The sequence below is a fragment of the Parasteatoda tepidariorum genome, chromosome 9 (assembly GCF_043381705.1).
Source record: "Parasteatoda tepidariorum isolate YZ-2023 chromosome 9, CAS_Ptep_4.0, whole genome shotgun sequence".
NCBI lineage: Eukaryota > Metazoa > Arthropoda > Arachnida > Araneae > Theridiidae > Parasteatoda > Parasteatoda tepidariorum.
This window is the reverse complement of record NC_092212.1, coordinates 76929333-76953078: the sequence shown is the minus strand read 5'-3', so window position 1 is coordinate 76953078 and position 23746 is coordinate 76929333. Positions and strand designations below refer to the sequence as shown.

At 27.0% G+C, this 23746-nt stretch overlaps 2 protein-coding genes across 2 annotated transcripts in view; both read right to left on the bottom strand.

Annotated features, from left to right (window-relative positions):
• Positions 1–23746, bottom strand: part of LOC107440675 (NADH dehydrogenase (ubiquinone) B15 subunit) — a 123070-nt gene that overhangs the window by 68844 nt on the left and 30480 nt on the right. The window lies entirely within an intron of this gene.
• Positions 1–23746, bottom strand: part of LOC107440676 (uncharacterized) — a 60422-nt gene that overhangs the window by 7635 nt on the left and 29041 nt on the right. Inside the window, exons 4-19 of the mRNA XM_043053289.2 lie at positions 23092–23170; positions 21781–21870; positions 20594–20714; positions 18616–18690; positions 17951–18095; positions 17544–17616; positions 15300–15429; positions 14971–15156; positions 12906–13002; positions 12354–12451; positions 9268–9402; positions 8447–8626; positions 7792–7851; positions 7631–7694; positions 4860–5437; positions 2849–3851 (exon numbers count right to left, since the gene is read on the bottom strand). Coding sequence (XP_042909223.1) covers positions 2849–3851; positions 4860–5437; positions 7631–7694; positions 7792–7851; positions 8447–8626; positions 9268–9402; positions 12354–12451; positions 12906–13002; positions 14971–15156; positions 15300–15429; positions 17544–17616; positions 17951–18095; positions 18616–18690; positions 20594–20714; positions 21781–21870; positions 23092–23170 — 3114 coding nt within the window. The remainder of the gene's footprint in view (positions 1–2848; positions 3852–4859; positions 5438–7630; positions 7695–7791; positions 7852–8446; positions 8627–9267; positions 9403–12353; positions 12452–12905; positions 13003–14970; positions 15157–15299; positions 15430–17543; positions 17617–17950; positions 18096–18615; positions 18691–20593; positions 20715–21780; positions 21871–23091; positions 23171–23746) is intronic.

Genomic DNA, 23746 nt, shown 5'->3' with positions numbered 1-23746 from the left:
TTCAACACATATGCCATTTGATTTTTAATATAAATTATAAGAAAAAAATTAATGTTGATTAAAATTGATTTAGAAATGTATTAAAAGTAATATTATAATTATTTATTTTATAATTTTTTTTATTTTTGAAGAATAAATCAATTTGAAACAAAAGTGTTTCATTCAAACTACCTGCATTCATCCACTGTCAGCTTCGGTCCACAGATGCAGCTTAAAATAAAATGAATAGTTTTAAAAATCACACGTTTAAAATAATACTTGATATTGTTGATATATCTGGCTTCAGCACTTGCGGAAATGATAACTTAATTCAGGTAAATGACTGAACATATCAAATCAAATCATTTTGCTTAGTAATATGTTGGGAGTTTAGTTATATTGACTGATAATAATTGTATTATGGTAGTTAATCACTACAGAATTGCAGTATGTAAAAAGTATAATATTAATCATTAAACACTGATAAATAATATAAGTTTCATATATATACACATATAAATTTAAGTAGCCCCAGAAAATTTTTAAATTAACCTAATATCTATAGTAACATAACATTTTTAAAATCAATGAAACGAAACCAAAATGATCAAGTTCCCTCATATAAGTGACAAAGTAAAAAATGATTTTTAACAACCAGCAATGCTTTTTAACTAAATTAGACAAAGGACAAGTTTTTAGGACAAAGGACAAGTCTTAGTTTCAATTATTAAAGAATATTGATGACAATTGTTTGAATTTCAAACAATAAATGTCCAGAAATAATGAAGTATTTCTGTAAATTAAATTAAAAATCCACAAAGAGAGGAATGAACAAGAAAAAACAACATAAATTGCACACATGGCCTTAATTAAAAGCAATTTAAAAAACATTAAAAATAATTTAAAAAACATATATTTTTTTATGTTTATAAAGGAAAATTTTTTTTTAAGAAATCAAAACATAAAACTGAATGAATTGTCTAAAATTGAATCCTGTAGCATACTTTCATTAAGAAAGTAAACAATTTAGTTGAAAGGGAGAAAAAACTATTAAAATATTTAAGCCGCAGCGTTGTTTGTTTGGAGATAATGTTTCGACAATCATGATTAAAATAAAAATAGCTACCAGTAACAGTCAGAACTTTGCGAAAACACATCTAGAAACTAAAGGGAAGGCAAATAATTCTAATTTCATTAAAGATAAAAAAAAAAAAAAAACAGTAGTTTCTCGTTTATAGATATTTAATTCATATACATTCCTATAATTCCAGATTTACAAAGAACATACCCAGAAAAAGTCAGCAGACTTCAATAACAATTCAATGGCAAATAGTTCTCTTTATGATTACGTTATCTCATATTGAAGTTTTTAAAGAGAATTATTATAGTTTTTATGGCGTGAAATTCATATCCACTTTAAAGATATGAAAATCTTTCAAAGTTTCACAAACTTTAGTATTAGAAAACAATTATTGGTTTTATAATGGAAACTTGATACAAAAGTTTTAAGTAAAATAAAAAATTAATAAATAAAATAAAAAATATAGTAAGTACAATGAGAACTATTTTTAAATCAAGTTGATTGATAACAAATATTATTTTTTCATTCAATTACTTGTATGCTTACATACTACAAGTATTAAAAAATGTACTTAAAAAACTAAATTTTAGAACGTTTTCTGCAAACTCAAAACATTAAAAATGCAATTAAAATTTGCATGCAACTGTAAAATTTGTAGAAATACTTTGTTTTTGATAAAATGGTTATACGATAATAGTAGAGTCAAAAGAGGTAGCAACAAAAAAAATATTCTTATTCTGTAAAATGCTGAAGGTACTTAATAGTTCAAATAAAAAAATTTTGGTTGTTTTTGAAAATCTTTTTCAGAATATATGATATTGGATTTTAGAATTTAATAAAATACATTGGGGGGGGGGAGAGCAATAAATGTACGAGTACCAAAGGAACAAACATTCATATCTCATTGCTAGGTAGTTTACTCTTTTAATTACAATCTCTCAACAATCATAGGCACAACTGAATTAAATTGTCACAGGGTTTGGGATTCATGGGTAAAATGGGGAGCTATTTACCAAACAAATTTAATATCTTATCAAAATTAAAGAAATTGAATATTATATTAATTCGATTCTTTCTCTCTCTCTTATCCTATTCCTTTATGTTTAACAAAAGTTAATTAAAATAAAAAACTGTCACATTTTTGTGACAAAATCCCCACATTAGGGTTGCTGATTAAATAAATGTTTTTATAAAATGATTTCCTTTTATTTTTCTATTAAGAGCTTTTTTTTCCCATATTGCATTTCACGTTGGCCCCTGGTGGGGCCCTTCAATAATCTAGGGTCTAGGCCCCTTTAATCCATCCTCGATCATGGGGCTTGATGAGCAGCAGCAAAACTACACCTCTTAATAAATAGTGTATTTATGGTCACATTTATAAATTTACCGAACGGAATCAAAGGGTAACAGCTAAATCAAAGTAAAAATTTTATATATTTCTAATTAAAATGAGAAAACTTCTTCAAAAACAAAATTGAGCTATTAAAAAAAAAGCAATAATCCTGTGACAATCCTTCATTGTAACAGAATTTCACCCAACAAAGAAAACCAGTTTTTTAATCATATTCTGTAAGGAAACAGTGTAAAAAGGGTCAGCATTCTCGTAAATTTACTCATTTGTAAAAGTGCAAAAAAACAAAAAAATTCTTCCAAAATCAAAAATTAACTTTAAAAAATCAAAAAGAAAAAAAAATCGCATGGCATATGTATTGCATTATACATTATATTTATAAAAATAAATAAAGATCATAAAAACTGCTCAGAACTTAAAAGGAAATTTATTCATACCTTTCCAAGCATCGGACCCCATAACATATGATGTTCGAGGTGGTGAAGTACTTGGAATGATATTAATACTTGGCACAGAACGATTTAAATGCTGCACAGCATTTACATCACAATTTTCAATGCTTTGAATTTGAGCAGGTATTGAACCACTGCGATAATGCAAGGAAGTAGGAGAAGTCATTGTCCCATATTCAGCATCCTGAACTCTTTCAAAATTTTCCGGATTGACCGTGTTGCCAAAAACATGGCTATAGGGTTCAGGAGGTCCGCAATGATCTCGAAGATTGGGTGAGTAATACGGAGAATTGTGCAGATTGGGATGCTGCATCATAGGATAAGGTCTCGATACCAAAGCTGAGTCATCGACAGCAGAATTTTGATACATATGAGACTGGAGTTTCATTCTAGGTGATGTGGGCATTGTGGGATACACGGGAGCTGCATGATACTGTGAAGGATGAACGTTTGACATCGAAGGTGGGAAATGCGTTGAGTTTACAGGTTGGGTTGTGATTGGATAACCTGGATATTGGGGTTGGAAGTGAGGAGGGAATTTTTGGTAGGGTTGAGGAGAATAAGGAACGGGCCCTCTGCTCTCGATGCCAGGGGATGGTGAACGTCCAGGTCGAGGTGAACTGTTTGGCATTGAGGGATGCATTGGGACAGCTTGGTGGGGCATTAAATGATATTCTTGTGGTGTTCCATGCAGAGGAGCCTGAACACTCAAACATTGTGCTCGTTTGAGACGTGGTGATGCAGCTCCTAATCTTCTGGGTAAAGTTCCAGGATTTGTAGCAGGAATTGGAGGAGGATTTGATGTGGGCGGTGGCATCCAATAATGTGATGCTGGGTGCTTATATCCATCACAATCTTCATAGTAAGACTGTGGAGGTGCAGCTTCAGCACCGGGATTACGACCGTAGATGTAAGTTGATGAATCAGTACCAGGAGGATATGAGTGACTCATGTCATACACAGGAAAAAACTGGCCTGAGACTGGATCCTACAAATTTACATCAAGCAATAAGATTAAGCGTGAACAAAAATTATGAAAATATTTTTCAATGTATCTAATCTACATCACAAAATTGTGAAGCCGTAACTTCCATGTACCCCTGGCTTACAACAGACTCTTACAGAATGGTTTAATTTTTCATTTTGTAAACATATCCAGGGGTCTGTTCAGGCCGAATTTACTACCGTTTAACGGTATCTTCACAAATTCAACTTTAGTAAAAATGGTAGCTTCACAAAATACTTTTTCTTAAAATTTTATTTTTTTATCCCTTAATAAACGATAAATCCATATTTTTGTGTTGATTTTTTAATATAATTTTTAATTTTTCACAAATTGTGTCTAAATTTTCACAAAATAGGTACCTCTCAGAAAAACCTAGACAGACCCCTAATATCACTAAACACATTATAATATCATTAATAGATTTGCTTATTCTAAAAATTCTTATAGTTCACCCAAAGTTCTATTACAGGTATGAGATTTCTGAAATGTATGATTCAAATGAATTAATTTGTAATTAATATATATATAAATAAAACATTACCTATATAACTATAAAAAACTATCTAATGGTTATTATTTATTCGTGGTCAGAGTTTAATTTTAGTATTCCCGTACAAACAGACCAATGTTAATTTCAAGCCCTACAAAGGAGCAATATTTCATATAATAAGTTATAATTTACAGTTATTGAGATTCATACATAATCTCTTAGACAATTAACACTTTCAGTCTGATTTTCAAAAGCTTTTTGTTTTGATATTTTAGATAATGATTAACAAATTATTTTAATTTTGTTGTTAGAGTATATTTTAAAGTCAAATTGTTGAAAGATAAAACGAAAATTAAATTGTTGATAGTAAAATGCTGGTTTTGAATTCTACAGATTACCCAACTTAGGATAACCATGAAAAGAAAAAAAAATGTACTGAAGACCAACTTTGTATAATATCGAAAATTCGTTAAAGTAATATTTAAAAAGGAAATATTTACTATTTGATAGTATCCATTATAAGGTGGCGTCATACGTGCTTGATACTCCTCGTCAACTAAACCAGATGGATTTTCATCAGGATATCGAAATCTCGTATTCCAAGGGTATACATATCCATCTCTTTCGACATCAGATTTGATTTCTTGGCCTTCTGCATGGCCCCGATATTCCACATCATTGGGTGGAAAGGAACTTCGATTGTAGTGTTGTGCACCATGAACAGAATCTGGATTAGAAGGACCCTCGTAGCTCTGCTTTGCCAGAAAAGCCTCCCAGTCGCTTGCATAGCCATCATGGTAGCATTGCTGCTGTCCAAACTGATCTCGTTCCGCAAGATAGACTTCGTGGTCACTACGATATCCTCTGTCACTGTCACCGCTTCCTTGTCTTAAAAGTCGCTGTCTCATCCAGGTGTCTCTTTTACCAGCTGTTGGAATGTTTTTCTTGAAGTGACCATCTTTGTCTGCTTTTTGAGAGTGGCTGTAAGTTTCGTTCAAGCCGCCATCTGGGGTTAGTTTGGGCGAACCAGTAGCTGAAGTGGAGGTGTTTTCGCTACTAGACCCATCACCTCGAGAATCTACAAAATAAATAAATAAATAAAAAGATTTTCTTTTAAATAAAAAATACTGCGCAATTAATAAGTGAATATAATCTAAGTCAAAATTAAATAAAAAGCATTTATGGGTTAGAGTTGCTAAAATTCTGAAGGCTTAATTTTTCTTAAATTTTTTTAAAGAAAGATTTGAAACCCAAGTTTATAAGTAAGATGGTTGATTAATCTCTTAAAATTATTTAAATATATTAATTTGCTTTCTAATATGTGACACAAATTTATCTAAATAAAACCTAATTTATCTGAACTTATCCTCTAATTAGAGATTTTCCTTCACTCATTCATTTTCAAAATTAAAATTTTTAAAAAGAGAAAAAAAAATATTTTAACTCAGTGTGAATACCATATCATTTAAACTGGTACACACAATTCAATGCGAAAAAAAAGGAGGAACTTTTCTCCAAACCTTAGTAAAATCCATCATAAAACATTTTCTGCTAAAGTTTTATTTACTTCCTTTTCTACATATTACTCTTATAATTTTTTCTTGTTCTTTTAAAAACATGGAAATTCATCAAAAAACTAAAAACTTTGACCCTAAAAAAATTACATTAACAGAGCAAATATAAAAAAATTACTATCAAAGATAATAATTTTTTATATATTAATAATTGTCTTGAACATTCCCTTTTTAAATTCCTTAAACATGGCAATTATATTATGTTTAGTATAACTTAATATAATTTTAATTGATGTAGTCTGGCATGTAATTTTAGTTGCCAAAACTTTTACATAATAAATAAAAACATTGCAAAGGTGATACGATAGGGAAGATGAAGGATCTTGTATATTCTAAAACTACACTAAGACATAAGCAAGAATTTAAAATAATAAAAAAGCAAGTACTAATGGGATTTTTTTAAACTGAATGCTAGAGAAATATTCTTTATAGCTTGTTCCATACATATTTTGAATAAGTAGTTAAAAGATAATAGAATGTCAAAAATTCTACAATAAAATTTGATTTATTTATGCAAATAATAAGTATCAAATTTACTAAGTATCTTACTCTGATTAAAATAGTGGAATATCTCATTTGAAATTTGGGCAATCAATTTCTGGATATGTTTTCATGAGGCATAAACCTTTCATTACTTATATGCCCTCCCACAGGTGTGATTAACACCAGTTTCTCTTAAAGTTAGTACACCTGATAACCCTTTGAAGCAGATTTTTTATAAAACATTTTTTTCATACTTTTTTCATTAATTTGTGTTAATTTAGGTTACAATAGGTGGAAAATATCACATTTATCATTTTAATCACTTATGGTTATGAAATAGAGCATTAAGCACCAGTGTCTTTTTCCGTATAAAAAATAAAATCTTCCAAACAAGGCTCATTTTCAAACAATAATTTCTCAAATTTGCACTCATTTAGATATAAGAAAAACAGATATTCATCATTGATATTTCTTTAATTCACAAAATTAATTATTAATAAACATTTGAATATGAATGAAATTTTTTTTGTCATTCCACTTTTTTTAGATTTTATGTTTTAGTACAAATATAATTCTGATAATCTGAAGATGATATCTAACTATAAAATAGCTTCACTCGTATAGATGTGTGCAGCGATAATAAATACCTTCCCCAATTTAATTCTTAGCGGTATCCAAAATAATGTGATATATTTCAGGAGGGCCAAATGTAGTAAAACCAGACTTTTTAGCTTCTAGTCTAGGATAATTTTGCAGAAATTAAGAATCGATAAAGTTTGTGTGATATTGACTTTGAATACTCAAAAGTTAAGCCCCAAAAGTGTAGAATCTACAAAAAATTATTTTTAAAAAAATTTAAAAAAAAACTTCATTTAAAACTTTTAACGAATAAAAAAAAATAAAAAATTACAATACAAAAACATCTTTAAAACATATTTTATTTTCACGCTTTCGCTATTTAAACTTTACATTCAGATTCATAACTATTGCACATAAAATATTTGATAGCATAAAAAAAAACCTCTTAATTTATGTATAGCTTTTTTCATGAAACTATGTAATTATATATTATTTAGTAGATATAAATTATTCTGTATATAATTACAAATTAAATAACATCCTAATCGCAAATGATAAAATCATTACCAATTACTGTTACTCTTTAAAAATAACAGTGAGGTTAAATAAAATAAAACTAAACAGGTTATACTTACCACGTCTACCTAATATTTTAGCATTAATTTCAGAAGCAATGTCAGAACTAACCACTTGGCTAACCTAACAAAACAGAAAAAAATATATTTAAATTATTATTTATTTATACAAAAAAAATCAAACTGTACTGACCGTTATATATTTTTATTAAAGAAATTACCTGTAGAGGATTTTGTTCCAAAAATGAGTGTTGTTTCATTTCTTCTTGTGATGATAAATTCTGCAACACAAGCACATACATATTAATATACATGTATATACAGGGTGCGTAGCCAAATTTTCAACAAAAAATAAGCACCTCTTAAGTACTTTTTAAGCACTATATACATTAACAAAATGCAAAATAATTTTCAACGACTTTACATGATCATGATAAAATAACCAGTTTCTGATAAAAAAATAAATAAAAAAAAAACTCTTTTCTTCACTATATTAGCCATTATAAAAAGATGTAGAGGTTTTTTGGTTCGATATCAAAGGGTGGAAAATGAAGCCTGAAATTGAGAATATCTTGCAAAATGCAGCAAAACTAACATGTTTAGCTAAATATTTTCATGATTTTGATTAAGTATTTATGATTTAATGTTATTACTACTTAATTTTGATGATGATAAATTGATTTAAAAATGATTTACTGTTATTACTACTTAAAAAAAATAGTACAAGCATAAAAATGAGAAGTGGGTTACAATTTGATTATTATTATTTTTGATTACTTCTATTTTTATTTGATTATCATTGCTATTACATTTGATTACATTATTTTTAGCACTAAAATAAATTATTTTAAAACATGTCTTGTAAATAGTTTTTACCTTAACATTTGGAATGTAATGCCTTTCATGCTTGGAAGGTGAAGTTAGAGGTGATTTTGGTCTTGCAACAACAGCTTCTTTAACGCCTGGAGTATTTGACTCATTTGATACTGTCGTGGGTAAAATCATAATATCAGGTGTGGCCCCAGTAGCATGCAAGCCTTCATTCTCGTCAACTACCTAAAATTAATATACCCCTCAATGAACAAACAACGATGCATTTATTTCTATGTACAAAACATAGTTTTATGTATTTTTTTAAAAAAAGATAGTTACATGAAACTTTTTCCAAAAATCGGATTATTTTTTATTGTATATTGCGTGATAATGATTAATTAGCTGTAATAAAAGTTGAAAAGAAAGTGATTCACAAAAAAGTGTGTAAGTTGACAGATAACATGCAATTAACATATTTTATCAACATAAAAAAATTTTGACAATTAAAGTTTAATACAGAAAAAAGATATCAAAGTAATAAATTTCAACAGAAAAATTAAATGAATGAAAATGTCAGGTAAAATCACAAACATTAAATTTTTTCACAAAAAAAAAATAAGCTTAACAAAATTTGCAAAAGCTATTAAAGATCCTTGACAGACAGCTTATAAAGTTTCAAACTATAATAATAAATAAATAAAATAATAATGAGTTTAATAGCCATATCAGTAGAAAACAATAAAATCTATCAGACTTAAGCTTTTTGGAACAAAATAAAATAAAATTAAAAAAGATAAATTCAAATGAATAAATTAACCTATTAAAACAGAACGATATTAAAAGTCACGTATATTATTATTTGAATGCAATAAATTTCAAATTACCGGAGCTGCTTCATTGGCTACATCATTTCCTTCAGAATCTTTCGACCCGTGCTTTTTCAGAGCAAAATTTCTTGCATGACGAGCATGAGCCTTAAGTTCTTTAGGATAAGGTGTGGGTGCACGAACTAATCTACTCTAGAAATCAAAACAGAATATAAAAACAATTAATATTAAATATATGGGAACAAAATAGATATTAGATAGAATTAGATATTAGACAAATATTCAAAATAGAATAGATACTAGATAAATATTCAAAATAGAATAGAATAGATATTAGACAAATGTTCAAAGGTATGTTATGAAATAAAAACTATTGTATAAAATTTAAAAACATCAATGCTGAGAGCATCAACTATAAAAATGCATTATCAACTTTTATTAATTATTTATTTGAAAAATGCAAATGTCTGTGAGTAAATAATACTTATATCTATTTGTGCCATAAAGCTAGCTTTAATTGAAATTTTAATAGATCTTTTTCTTTCAAAAACAAACAACCTGTGTTAAAGCTTAAATTCTAAATTTAATTCAGCTGCATTAGCTGGAATTAATACAGCATATCATTAAAGTTCACAAGCTAATGATTAGAGATTTTACTACACAAGAACTACAAACCATGGAACAATTATGGAGACTCATAAACTTATGGGAAGAAACATTAAAATTCGATTATAACAATCGAGTCAAAATAAAGAATATTTGGTACTTTAAAAGCATATAGCATATATTTACCTAAAAATGATATTAAATTATTTACTATTACAGTAGAACCTCGATTAACCGAGCTTCGATTAACCGAGGTTTCTGTTAACCGAGGCAATAACGAAGTCTAAATTTTTTTTTCTCCTCTCCAAAATGAGCTTGCAAGAAATTATACACATATAAGTTCGTTGTCCGTGTTACAGGCACTTATTCCCCACAAAAGCACTCAACTTCCATGAAATATTACACCCTGAGAAGAAAACATCCATGAATGCTTTGTTAACAGTGGTCATGTGACTTGTAAGTTTAATCATGTAAATTTTAAAAATACAATATTTTCTTGAGATTTGTGTTATTTTTGAAAATGCGTCTTTCGATATTTAACTAAGTATAGTTAAAAAAAAAATCCATTTTACTTTTCAAAATTTACTACTAGAGTTGATTTCCTTTTTAAGTCTTCTTAACTGTGAAACATAAGTTCATATATGTTTATTTTTATCATTTAAAAAACGTTCTATTGTTTTTTACTTTAAAAGTAGTTAAATTCGCTAGCACGGAAGGTTTTTATACATGGTTCCTATTAACCGAGATTACCGATATCCGGGGTTACTAGCGGTCCCAATTAACTCGGATAATCGAGGTCTTACTGTACTTTTAAAATTTAACAGAAATTTCTGCATTTTACTTACCACAGACCACTCTCACATGAAAATTTGTAAACACTTCAAATTTTGGATATTTAACGTTATAATATCTAACTTTATTCAAATCATAAAATGATCATTTACAATGTATAATATCAACTTTTTAGTAATAGCGGTTTCAAGCTGTTTATAATTAATAATATTTCTCACAGATGGCGCTATGCACAGTTATGTATTATTTATAAATATTCAGATTCAATTCACTCACTGTAACTTTAACATCATTCTTCGCTACTGTTATTAAAAATATTTTTCAGTTATAAAGCATTTTATTATAACTTATTCAACTAACTCCTCTTACATGGATACTTAAGAAATAGGGATTCATGAATTATGAATGAAAAACCATTGTTACCGAGATTATTGTATTTCACACAGACAGTTTCTTTTCTTGCATTTAAACGCTTTTTTTTTAAAAAAATTTATTTTAAGAAAGTAAGTTCAAAATTTAATTTGAATTTCTAAAATACACTAATGTTGAAAATCGCAACAATTAACTCAATGAAAAGCTATACTAATGTTTTAGAAATTAGTTAATCATAAATGTGATTACTAGAAGAAAAAATTATCTGAAATTTTATTAAAATTTTTTTTTTCTATACATATAAGATAGATAGGAAACTCATTTTTGCACACAAAAGTTACATTTATGAACTTTTAAAGAGTGAAACAAAATTTTTTTAATTTAATAATTTTTTTCACTTGAATAAAAGAATATATATAATAATATATATAAGAATATATATAAGAATATATAATTTTAATATTAAAAAAATTAAAATTAGTAAAATTTCTGGCAATAACTGAAAAAAAGATTGATGTTAAAACCATGGGTATTTACGATGAAATCTCACCATCTGAAGCGTCAAGAAGTGGTTAATTAAAAGTATGTTCAAGATCCACGTGTTGTAATAAATAATATCACATTGAAAATGTCAGATTTTAAAAAATATGTGGAAATCAGTAGCAATAACAGCCGAAAAATGGACTGCAAAAATTTTAAAATTATTGCGCCAAATAGTGAATATTCTGGTGCGCTATTTAAATCTACCGTACAATAATAATATTGAGATTTTAAAACAATTACATGAAAATCAACAGCTATAACTGTCAAGAAAAAAACTTCGATCGAAATAACGCATGGATTTAGAGAAAAAAATACAGCACATAAAAAAGTAATAACACAAATGTGCAACAAGAATTTCTAGTTTTTTAATAACATTGAAATAATATAATTGGGATTTATAAAACGGATATCTGTAGCAAATGCGAAAAGTTTGATCGAAAAAACTGTGGTATTGTTCGCATTAAAAATGACTAATAGAGGAATTGAACTTTGCGTGTCATAATAACATCATAATTTTAAAAACAATGAAAAAAATCAATTGCATTAACTGAAAAAAAAAAGGAGATTGAAACAACAATTAATGATGGTATCAAGCACGTTGATATGCGCAATTCGGCTTCGAAATTTCTATGTCAAAGGTAAGGGTAGTATAAATGTCTTGTTAACTAGATTTTGCGTAAGCAACTAAATTTAAATTTTTGATTAGCGGATCTCCGAGAAAATTTTGTCGGAATGTAAATTATTAATTCACGGAATTTGTATATTAGCAGAAAAATCACATAACTGGTTACTAAGTGCTTAACTACTTTAATGAAAATAACATTTCTTACTGGTTGGTCTTTTTCAGCATCAAAAGCAAATTTTATTATTGGTCTACCCTTCTCTGGGTCTTTGACTCCAACCTCAACATCAGGTACATCAATGACTTCTACAATAATAGCAAAAATAAGCAACTTTTAAAGAAATATCAAACTCATCGAAAAAATATACATCCACTGAAAAAGTAATGAGTAGTTAGGGAATAATTTTCAGAGAAAATGTCACATCTGGGTTGGGTTAAAAACTGCCACTTGATTAATATAAGTAAAAAAAATAAGAAGAAAAAACTGAAAGAAATATAATAAAACTCTTGAAAGTGACCAACATTTGTTTAAGACTAGTTAGGTTTAAATAAATTACTTTTAATTAAATTTAAAAAAAGGTTATTTAATAAAGTAAAGTTAAATAAAAAACCCAAACATCTTAAAAAGTGGCAAAGTGTTAAAAATGCTCCATTTAGTAAATGGTAAAAAGTTGCAAAAGTGAAATGCATGGGTAATATACTGCTAAAAATCTATTAAGAATATGCATTTTCTACCATATAATTATAAATGTGTACTGACCTTCATCTAAAGGTACTTGTGGCAGCATGAAACATGTTAAAACTTTTATACCACTTGCTCTATCAGTATCAGATTGAAGGGGGATCAAAGGTTTATTCTGAAAATATAAACACAATTTATACTAACAAATAATATACAGTACAGAACCCGTTATCCGGAAATCAGAAAACCGGAAAACCCAAAAACCGGAACAAAATTCAATAAATTTTTCCGCCATTTTTAAAATTTTTTTTTTCCTTATAAAATTTTAGGATTTTTCATTCTTTCTTGAAAGATGTTTACTTTACCATCATTTTGGAAATAATCATTAGTGTATTACTTCATCGTTTTTTTTTTTCTGTTTAAGATTATTTCCAATTTTTTTTTTAGTTGGGTTTTACAATAGAAAAAACGTTTTTTTGTAGCGATTCAGAAAACCGGAAAAATCAGTTATCCGGAATGACGAAGGTCCTGATCGTTCCGGATAATCGGTTCCCTACTGTACCATAAAGGATAACTTGCAAATAAGATAAAATTAACAAATGTCATTACATAATTTTTGATTTTCTCACTTATAACTTCACACAAGCTTATAAATAAGGGGTTAACACTATAGAAATCATTACAACATAAAGTACTGAAATCCATAAAAATTCACACGAAACAGACTATCAGTTTTCATAACATTTTCTTGAAACAAATTTTCTGTATTTTTTTATGACGTATACAGTTCTCTTTATTGATAGTGTTTACTTTAAATAAAATTAAGAAAACTATAATCAGTGACCAAAAATATTTTTTGCACAAAGTAAGCATTCAAAGAAATTAATTCTGTATTACTATAAAAATTTGGGGGTCGGGAAGAAAAATTCTAACGAAAAACATTGAATAAAAAAATAATAGGCAACTGGTCATAATGCAGACCACATTTCCACCATCATGAAGTTAATCTCAAAATTTTTGAGCTTTAACGCTATAGAAATTGTTACAAGATAACAATTGATACTGAAATCCATAACAATTCATACAAAATAGACTATAAGTTTCCATAACATTTTCTTGAAACAAATTTTCTGTATTTTGTGATTTTTAGAGTTCTCTTTATTGATAGTATTTACTTTAAATAAAATAGGAAAACTATAATCAGAGACCAAAAAACTTTTTTGCAGAAAGTAATATATCAAAGACAAGAAATTAATTCTGAATTACCAAAAAAATTTGGGGGAGGGGCAGAAAATGCTATAAAAATTTTTGAATAAAAAAAAAATTAAGGCAACTGGTTACAATGCAGACCACATTTCAGCCATCATGTAGTTCATCTCAAAATTTTGGAGCTTTAACCTCCATGACCAATAATTATCTGTTATGGGAGATTTTTACTTAAAGAAGATTTGAATACAGATAATTGCACACCATATTTTTGATAAACATTTTAATAAAAATGCAAAACAAATTTAATGTATTTTATTTTTTATATCCATCGTTGAACAGCCGACCCAATTGCTTTCAGTTTATGACTACTAATACTCAACAGTCTTGTAATTTTGAACCATTTCAGAAGACAAGGAAACTCCTGAATCAGTACCCCCAGAGGTATGATTTGTTACGGGAACATAGAGGACTTTGTAAATCGACAGATTTCACGTACATCAGTCACCATTTACTACACAGGAAGTCTTTGGCCTGCGGGTATCGAACCCACAACCTCTTGGACATGGGCCCAGTGCCCTACCAACCAGGCTATCCCAGCCCAAAATTTAAAGAACAGAAAAAAACCATATTCAGATTCAAGGCTGGACACAGATTTTACCAGCTCCAGGATAATTTTAATATTAATAGCAAGACTCCTTCCTCAAAGAATAAAAAGTATTATTTTTATATTTTGTAGAGTTTCTGAAGACTCTTTTTTTCAAAATAGTAGCTTTGTATTCAGATAAAAAAGAATTTTCTGCAACTTTCTTTAAAAAAATAAAGAAATAAACAATACTAATAATAATTAAAAACAAACATTATAATAAAATTTTGATTGGACCTTGGGGGACCTTGCTTAAGTACTACAAATAACATTTCTCTTGGAAATAAATACCTGATTTTCAGAAAGCCACAGTGCTTGTAGATTTGGCAACTTTGCTATACTAAATGGCAAGTACTGTAAAAGGTTACCGCTCAAGTTGATAACTTTTAATGCAGTAATATGCCCAAGCTCATCAGGAATATGAACTAACTTATTATCTCGAAGAGACAAAATAGTGAGTTTAAGACAGCTGCCAATCTAGAAAAGAAAAACATTTACAAATATTGCAAAAATAGCTTGAATGGAACATGAATTTATATATACAACAGTTTCTTCTCAATGCAGCTTTGTTTTAATTGGATTTGCCAAATGTTAAATTAAAAATTGAATGTTTTAATTACTTCAGATGGAAGCTCCTCTAATAAATTATCATCAGCAATCAAAGTTCTTAAGCTTCGAAGTAATCCAAGACTAGGAGGTAAACTTTTTAGATTATTTGAACTCAAGACTAGCTCTTCCAAATTGCACAAGCTGTAAAAGAAGAGAAACAAGTTATTACCGAAACTTTAACTCCTATTGATAACAACAGATAATTAAAGAAAGTAGATTTTAGAATACAAGAGACTGACTGAAAATAGAGTATAAATATGTGAATATTTTATATATATATATAAAAAAAGAAGAAAATAAAATATATATATACATACAATATGTAGAGGAAAATGTAGAGAAAAGATGGGGAAAATTACAGAATAATGAAAAAATAAAAATTTGAAAAAAATTTATAAAATTTTATACAAATTTGGGGGAAAGAGAAAAGATATAATCTCTTCATCAGCTCCCACAATTATAACTGCAAAAAGGAGTGCTTTCTAATATAGTATCAATACAGCCAAAGCAAAATATATCAATACAATAGTGTGAGGAGCACTCAAAAAACTTTTTTGAAACAAAATTGAATTGAACACATTAAGTAATAAATATCACATTAAAAACAGAAAATAAAATATAAAGAAAAAACAAAACATAAAATAAAATCTATAAGCGAGTAACGAATTAAAATAAACTTACATGAAAGAGAAAATTTTGAAGAATGATTTAAAATATTTTCGCAATAAAATTACTAGATTATAAACTATGAAAACAGAAGCGCAAATTGAGGTAAAAGAGTAAATACATCGATTTTGTTTTATAGTGCTTTCTTACTGCAGTGCTGAAGCACGTTTGATTTGTTAAATACTAAGGATCGGCCCCGAAAATGGATGTGTGTAAGATATTATACTATATACTTTAAAGAAGTTTATAATTAACAAGGTTGATATTTAATTAAACAATTTTAATGATTTTAGAAAATTAACTTTGATTTAAGAAGAAAAAAAAAGGGAGAGAGAGAGAGAGAAAGAAAGAAACATGAATTGCCTGTTTTACACATATTTTTAGCCAAAGATTCGAACGAAAAGGATTTGCACATGGTAAAAACTATATAAATTAACAAAGAAACAAAGAGGTGTTTAGTGAATTTATTTACAATAACATACAATTAACCCAATGATTTTATATAGAATTTAATTACTTAAGTTGGGAAAAATTATTAATATTAATAATTTCTCCAAACTTTTATATATATACATATATGTGTGTATATAATCTTGCAAAATATTCAGAATTTAAAAAGGGGTAAATGCAGTTAAACAAAAATTATAATTATTTCTCAGATTTTTATACTCTCATAAAAAAAATAAACAAACTTAGAAAGAAACAAACTTAAAAAGCTAAATTGAAACAGAAGCTTGCGTTACAAAATTAAGTTTTTATCATTATTAAAAACAATTTCAGTCATAATGAAATAGCAAAATTCTTTCTTTCAATTTTAAATATTATAATTTTCAAAAAAATCATAAATTTTTTGAAAAAATTGGTACACATTAACACAAATTATTTCATAAACTAAAATTCAAGGTTTAATTCAGTTAAATTTTGAAACAAATTGCCCCAAAATTATTTTGAATAACATTGACTAAATAATTTTAAATATTGATAAGTTTAATTTCATGACATTGGATCATCTAATACTATCAAACAAACAATTACATTTTTAATAAAAATTTTAAAAGCAATGGCAGATACTATGCTACAAATTCAAGATATATAACTGAAACAAAAAAAAAAGGAAAGGAGAATAGATTTTAGTGGATAGTAAATAGAATCTCAAAGATCCATGCGGAAAATATTAACTTGGTATAGCATAGTGCAAAACTTTCAAACAGAATTTTAATAAAATCATCATATTATTTAAAATGTTAGACTTTAAAGCTAAACCTTTTAAGTAATTTGTTCTAAATTTTTGCTCCAAATAGTACATGTTACACAATTTTAAACTATTTAGCTAGAATATTAGCAATGTAAAACATTTTAAAATAAATTTTAGCCCGCCGCAAATAAACTTCTCTTAAATTATAAGTAAAAAACTTCCGTCGTAAAAGATTGTACCAACTCAAACAATTTATTTAATACAAAAAGGTATAAAGATCTATGCAGCATTAATAAATAACATATAGCACATAAAATAAACACAATAACTTTATTAATAAAGAAATTAAATTTATCCTTTATTTACTAAGATTTCTAAAAACAAATGGACTTACTTTCCAATGTTTTGAGGTATTGAAATAATGCGATTTTCATCTACTCGTAAAACTGTCAGTCGCCTTAAATTAGCTGGGGAAAACAATTTCAAGTCAGAAAATTTAACATTCATTTAAATTAATAACATGCATAAACACATTATTAAGATTTTTTTTAAATAATACATGAAGTCGTTGTATTCCAAATAGATCAATAAAAGTCATCAAAATTAAAAAAAGTAATTTATTATTAAGTAATGAATGTAAAGGCTCATTATATTAAAGTTGTATTATATGTCTTATTTAGATAAAAAACAAATAACACTAAATTAAACTCAAAATTAAAGGGCAATTGTTGTAGCTTAAATTATTCAGACAAATAAAATTAAAAAAAAGGAAAAAAAAAGATTTATATAATAGTATCATACCTATGCCTTCAGGAAGTACTTTGATTCGATTAGATGACAATGTCAGGTCACAAAGACTAATGCAGCCTTCAATTTCATCTGCTATTTCATATATTTTATTTTTACTTGCATCTAAATAGGCTAATTTTTTTAGACCTCCCAAAAACTGAAAAAAAAAATGTAAAAGTTAAAGCATGATGGTAAATAAGGAAATATCTAAAATAGAAAAGTTTTTTTTATTTTCTATAAAAAAATATAACTGAAATAAAAGCTACATTTATTATGAACTTTTCAATGATGTATTTAAAAAAGGGAGGATTACTAATGAGGCTCTCGTGATGCCGATAAAATTAAGATAGAATAATTAATAGTTTTTTTTTTAAATTTAAAGGTACTTAAATTAAGTCCATATTAGCCTAACTCTACCTGAGAGATGGTTTACTTCGTTAAGTTTAAGCACGGGATCATGTGTGTATACTTTTAAAGATATTTTTGCATGACATACATCTTTATTTAAAAATGTCATCAAATTTCATCAATTTCTTAATTAGATTATATTCTTTAAAACTTACATGTTCGCTCAAGGATATTTAATTCCATTTGCAAGCAATAAATTACTTAAGAATGTACAAAAGAAAAGGTATTTTTTTTTAAAAAAAAAGAAAACTAATAGGATTTACACTTACTGGTGGAAGACAATTTAAATTATTACTATCACACCATAGCTCAACCAATCTTGGTAAATTTCCAATAACTTCAGGCTGAAAAGCAGAGAAAAATATATTATTTATCCTATTTACAATTAATTAAAATAAAACTTATTATATTTTCTTGAGAGTGTTAAAACAGTAAAACTGCATACTTTATCCTATTCAATAAGCAAATATTCATAATAAACTAACTGCAGTTGTTAACCAACAGTAAGAATTAATCTGCTATTTATAGTGATAACTAAATGAGAAAACAATGCAAACAATGAAGTAGTTAAGTCAGTAAAGGAAAAAAATATGAAGTTATGGTGAAAGAATTGAGAGATATATAATATGCAATAGAGTAACCTTAATGTTAAAATTTTTTACTGTTACGTAGACAAAAAATTGGGGGAGGAAGTAATTATAACAAAACTAATTATGAAGCATATTTTTCTTAAAAATTTTATTGAAATTAATCAAAATATGATATATTATAGGAGTCTAAAAATTACCGCATTCCTCATAACAGAGGGCCAATCTGGTTCACTGTAACTGGTCTGCTTAACATACCAGGTACCTGAACTACCACAGTTTATAATGAATATACAGTCGGACCTCTATTTAACGAAGTCGCTAAATCCCGAAAAAAAGTTCGTTATATGGAAAATTCGTTAAATAGAAAATCATCTTTTGAAATACTTACACAACGTAGAATAGGTTTTAAATTCATGGATACTAGAAATAATTAAAATTGCAATTGATGCACCTTTATCTTGTAANTATATTATAGGAGTCTAAAAATTACCGCATTCCTCATAACAGAGGGCCAATCTGGTTCACTGTAACTGGTCTGCTTAACATACCAGGTACCTGAACTACCACAGTTTATAATGAATATATTTAAAACTAAACAATGCATACCTTACCAAACAATATTAAAAAAAAAACAATATATACAATGAAATTAATCATTTTAACGGTGATTATTTTTAATTGATATGAGAATTATCCAAAGAACTTTGAAAAAGTGACAGAGCTCTGTACAATAGATATTTTTTATACAGGCTGGTTCCAAAAAGAAAACATGTGCAAATTTTAAAAGTACAGAACGCAGGCTATATGAGCAAGCTAAAAATAATGTTCAAATGAGTTACCAATATCTCTTACCAAGCAAGATCAACCAAGATATCGTAAGCAAGATTATCAAAATACATTAAAAAAATTTGTTTAACCTGCTATAAATTTGATCCATAGACTTATTTTCGAAACAAACTAGTTTTTTCTATGTTCAACAGAGAAAAGTGATCACTAATTTATTTTATTTAGTAATCTATTCAAAAATTAAGTTGATGGAAATCTTTGTTTCCTATAAAGGTAAAAAGCTGTGTTAACAGTCATTTTTATAAAATGGTATAGACTGGTATTGATTTGAGGATTTAACTATATCATATGAACTTAAAAATAAAGTAAGTTTAAATAAAAATTATAAATGTACAGTTTTTCCCTACTCTATTCAGCAAAGTAAGTTTTTTATAACACTACCAAACTTTAAACACATTAAAATATTCCATTAATAATATTTGATACATAAGACACAATGAAAAAGATTTCTGAGCGTAACCAGAAAAACATATAAGGACTAAAATTTTGAATTTATGCTAAATCATGATGCAATCTTCTTAAGTTTATAAAAATATCAGATGAACAAACAGAAAAAAATTATTCTTGAATTTATCAATAGCTTCAACAACAGAGAAGCATACATATTTAGATGAATAACTGATCATACATTAAAATTGAAATACAACAAAAACGAATAATAAAAGTGTCTAATTTTAAACATAAAACTTAGTTTAGAAAAAAAAAAAAATTTCAACTTTCTGGAAAAACTTTTGTTAAACATTTGAAAATAATAAATTTTTCTTTTTAAAAAAATTGTGATTTATATAATAAAAAACAATCAAGTTCTTACCAAATCTGCAAAATCATTTTGTCCAATATCTAATCTATTGAGCTCAATGAGTCTTGCCATAGATTTTGGAAGAAGTTTTAGATGGTTTTCTCTTAGCTCCAAAATTTTCAAATGTACTAACCTATGAGATTACAATTTTAAAACAAAAAATTAATGCACCCTTAAAACATTTTAAATTATAAAACATTTGTTCATTTAATTATACACAGCATCAACAATAAAACTATAATTCAATATAAAACTATTTACAGTTAAAAGATATATTGCAAACATCAGCAAAATGACAAAATGTATAACTGGAATATACAAAGAACTAAAAATTGTCTAAAGTTAAAACAGTATGCTTGTGAGACAGGCAAAATCTCTGATATAAAATTATTTTTATCAAACAATCTAATTATTCATATGTATTGAAACTATATTTCAATTTTTAAAAAAATGTAGTTTTAATCGTTTATATAATTTTCAAAATATTGTCACTAAGTTATTAAAAAAAGTTCTTTTGTGTTAAAAATAAGTATACAAAAATTAGAAAAACAATTTTTGCAAAATTTTGCCATATGAGAAGGAAATAAAATTAACAAAAACATTTTCGGCCATTACCTAATTTATTATAAAGTTTTTATTTATTTATTTGTTAATGTTCACAAATATATAAAAGTAAGAATTATAAAAATGATTAATAAGTACTAAACTCAGCGGCGCGACAGCCCTAGAGGGCCAAGGCCTACTGTGCCCATCTCAGTGTTCTTGACCTTGGGCTCTGGGGTGCAGGAGCAGATGTTCCTCTCAGGTGGTCAGCCGAACGCGGAACCCCCAGTGTTTAGTTCCCAAGCATGCTTGGTACTCATTTGTCTACCCACTTAAGGGATGAAAGGCTGAGTCAACCTTGCCCGGCCTGAGGATCGAACCAGGGACCTGTGACACGACAGAGCGAAGCGCTACCGCTCAGCCACCGGGCATCATCATCATTATTATTTATTTTATAATAATTTTTTTAATAAATATTTCAAATAATTATGTTGGAAAATAAACATTACAACAGAAAAAGTTAAAATATTTTTTTAAAAAAATCGAATTTTTAAAATTGTAGGAAAAATTATTAATAAATATACAAATTTTTACAATAAGTAACATGTGTTTCAAAAACTTTATAAATATATACTAAGCAAAATTGTGTACATTACCTTCCGAAATTTGCAGGGAGGTATTCCAAAAACGTATCATTAAGATATAATTCTTGAAGGTTTAAAAGAAATGTGAATCCTTCAGGAAGTCTAAAACAAATAACAAATTTTACTATTTTATATACGATTTTATATTGATATTAACAGAAATGAAGACATTTTTCTATATTGTTCAATAAAATGCATAATGAATAAATAGTTCATAACATAATTTGTGACAAATACATACTTTAAAAAAATGTATTTTTTTAAGTGCTATAATAGTTTTTGATGAAACTTTAATTTTAAAAAATACATTAAATTGGGGTAAATATTTTTGACTGAAATTATATCCAATAATGATAACAATTAATGAAATCCTACTCAAATTTTTAAAAGCAATTAATGAAAAAAGACAACATAAAATAATAGTTGCGTTTGAATAATTTTTCAAATGTCTTAATTTTTACTAACTAAATTTTTAAACTTTTACTAACTGTGGTTTTTTTTTATTTTCTTTCATTTCACTGTAAATTTTATTGACCAATTTCAATTTCAAAAATGCATAATGTAAATATGTTTAAAAAACAATATCTTGCTTCAAGAATAATTCAAATTTTACAATCAATGTTTGTTCTCAAAGGACAGTGAAAAATGATAAAATTTATGTAAGATGACATTAAAAAAATTATCATACATTATGATTGTTAAACTTCTTATACAAAAGAAAAGTTTTCCTTTAAAGTAATATTAAACTTTCTTTGTCAGTAAGTAATAACAAAACAAAATGCTTACAATCAGATAAAAAATTATTAGAATAATTAAATTGAATTATTTTTGTATTATGCATATTTCAAAAATAATTTTACAAATCTAAAATGCCCATACAAACACTTATTTGTTTCATAATTAACAATCATTTTTATCTCGCTACTAACTAAAAATTATATGCAAATATCTGAGAAAATGAATTTCTATAATTTTAAAACAGTTACACCAACAGTTATATTAAAAAGAATTTCTTTTTTCCAAAACTAGATGATATTTAATAATAAAATACTTCTGAAGAAAAATATTTTTTATTTCACATTTAAGGAAACTTCAGTGAAATCAAATCAAACTAAATTAGGCACAGCAATGATCAGAAGGAAAATTATTTTTATTAACATTTTATTCATAAGCAATAACACAATAAAAAACTAATTTCCAAAAACAAATAAAAAATTAAATAATTAAAAGTCATAAAAAATACAGAAAATGTACTAATAATATAATTAAAAAAGATATACAAAAGGGAATATTTTACAATTATTCAAAAAATTACTTCCTTACTTTCCTAAAGGATTCACACTAGCATCAATTGCATTAAGGCACTTGCATCCCTTTATACTATCTGGAATTTCTAATACTCCTAAAAATAGATTTTTAAAAAAATTAAACTAGGAAAAAAATCTTAACAAAAAAACGCTAATTTCTTCTTTTGATTTTGACCCACATCACATTTTTTAACTTTTATTAAAAAAATATAATAGGAGTTTTGAAGGAGCAAAAACATTAAATTCTGCAGTGCAATTCACAAAAACAGTCAAATTCCTAAATAGTAGTGATACATATACATTGCAAATTGACAATTTCCCTTTGTGTAGCTAAGCCTTAAACCTGCCTTTGGAAATATATTATTAAACTAAACTCAGTGGCATGACAGCCCATAGAGGGCCAAAGCCTACTGAGCCCATTTCAGTTCTCTTGATCTTGGGCTCTGGGGTGCACGAGCAGATATTTCAGTTGGGTGGTCAGCAAAACGCTGAACTCCCAGTGTCTAGTCCCCCCCCCCATGCTTACAACTCAATTTATCAACTCACTGAAGAGATGACAGGCTGAGTCAAGCTGAGTTTGATTGGGTTTTTTCCCATATATATATACATACATATATATACATACATATATATATATATATATATATATATATATGTATATATATATATAT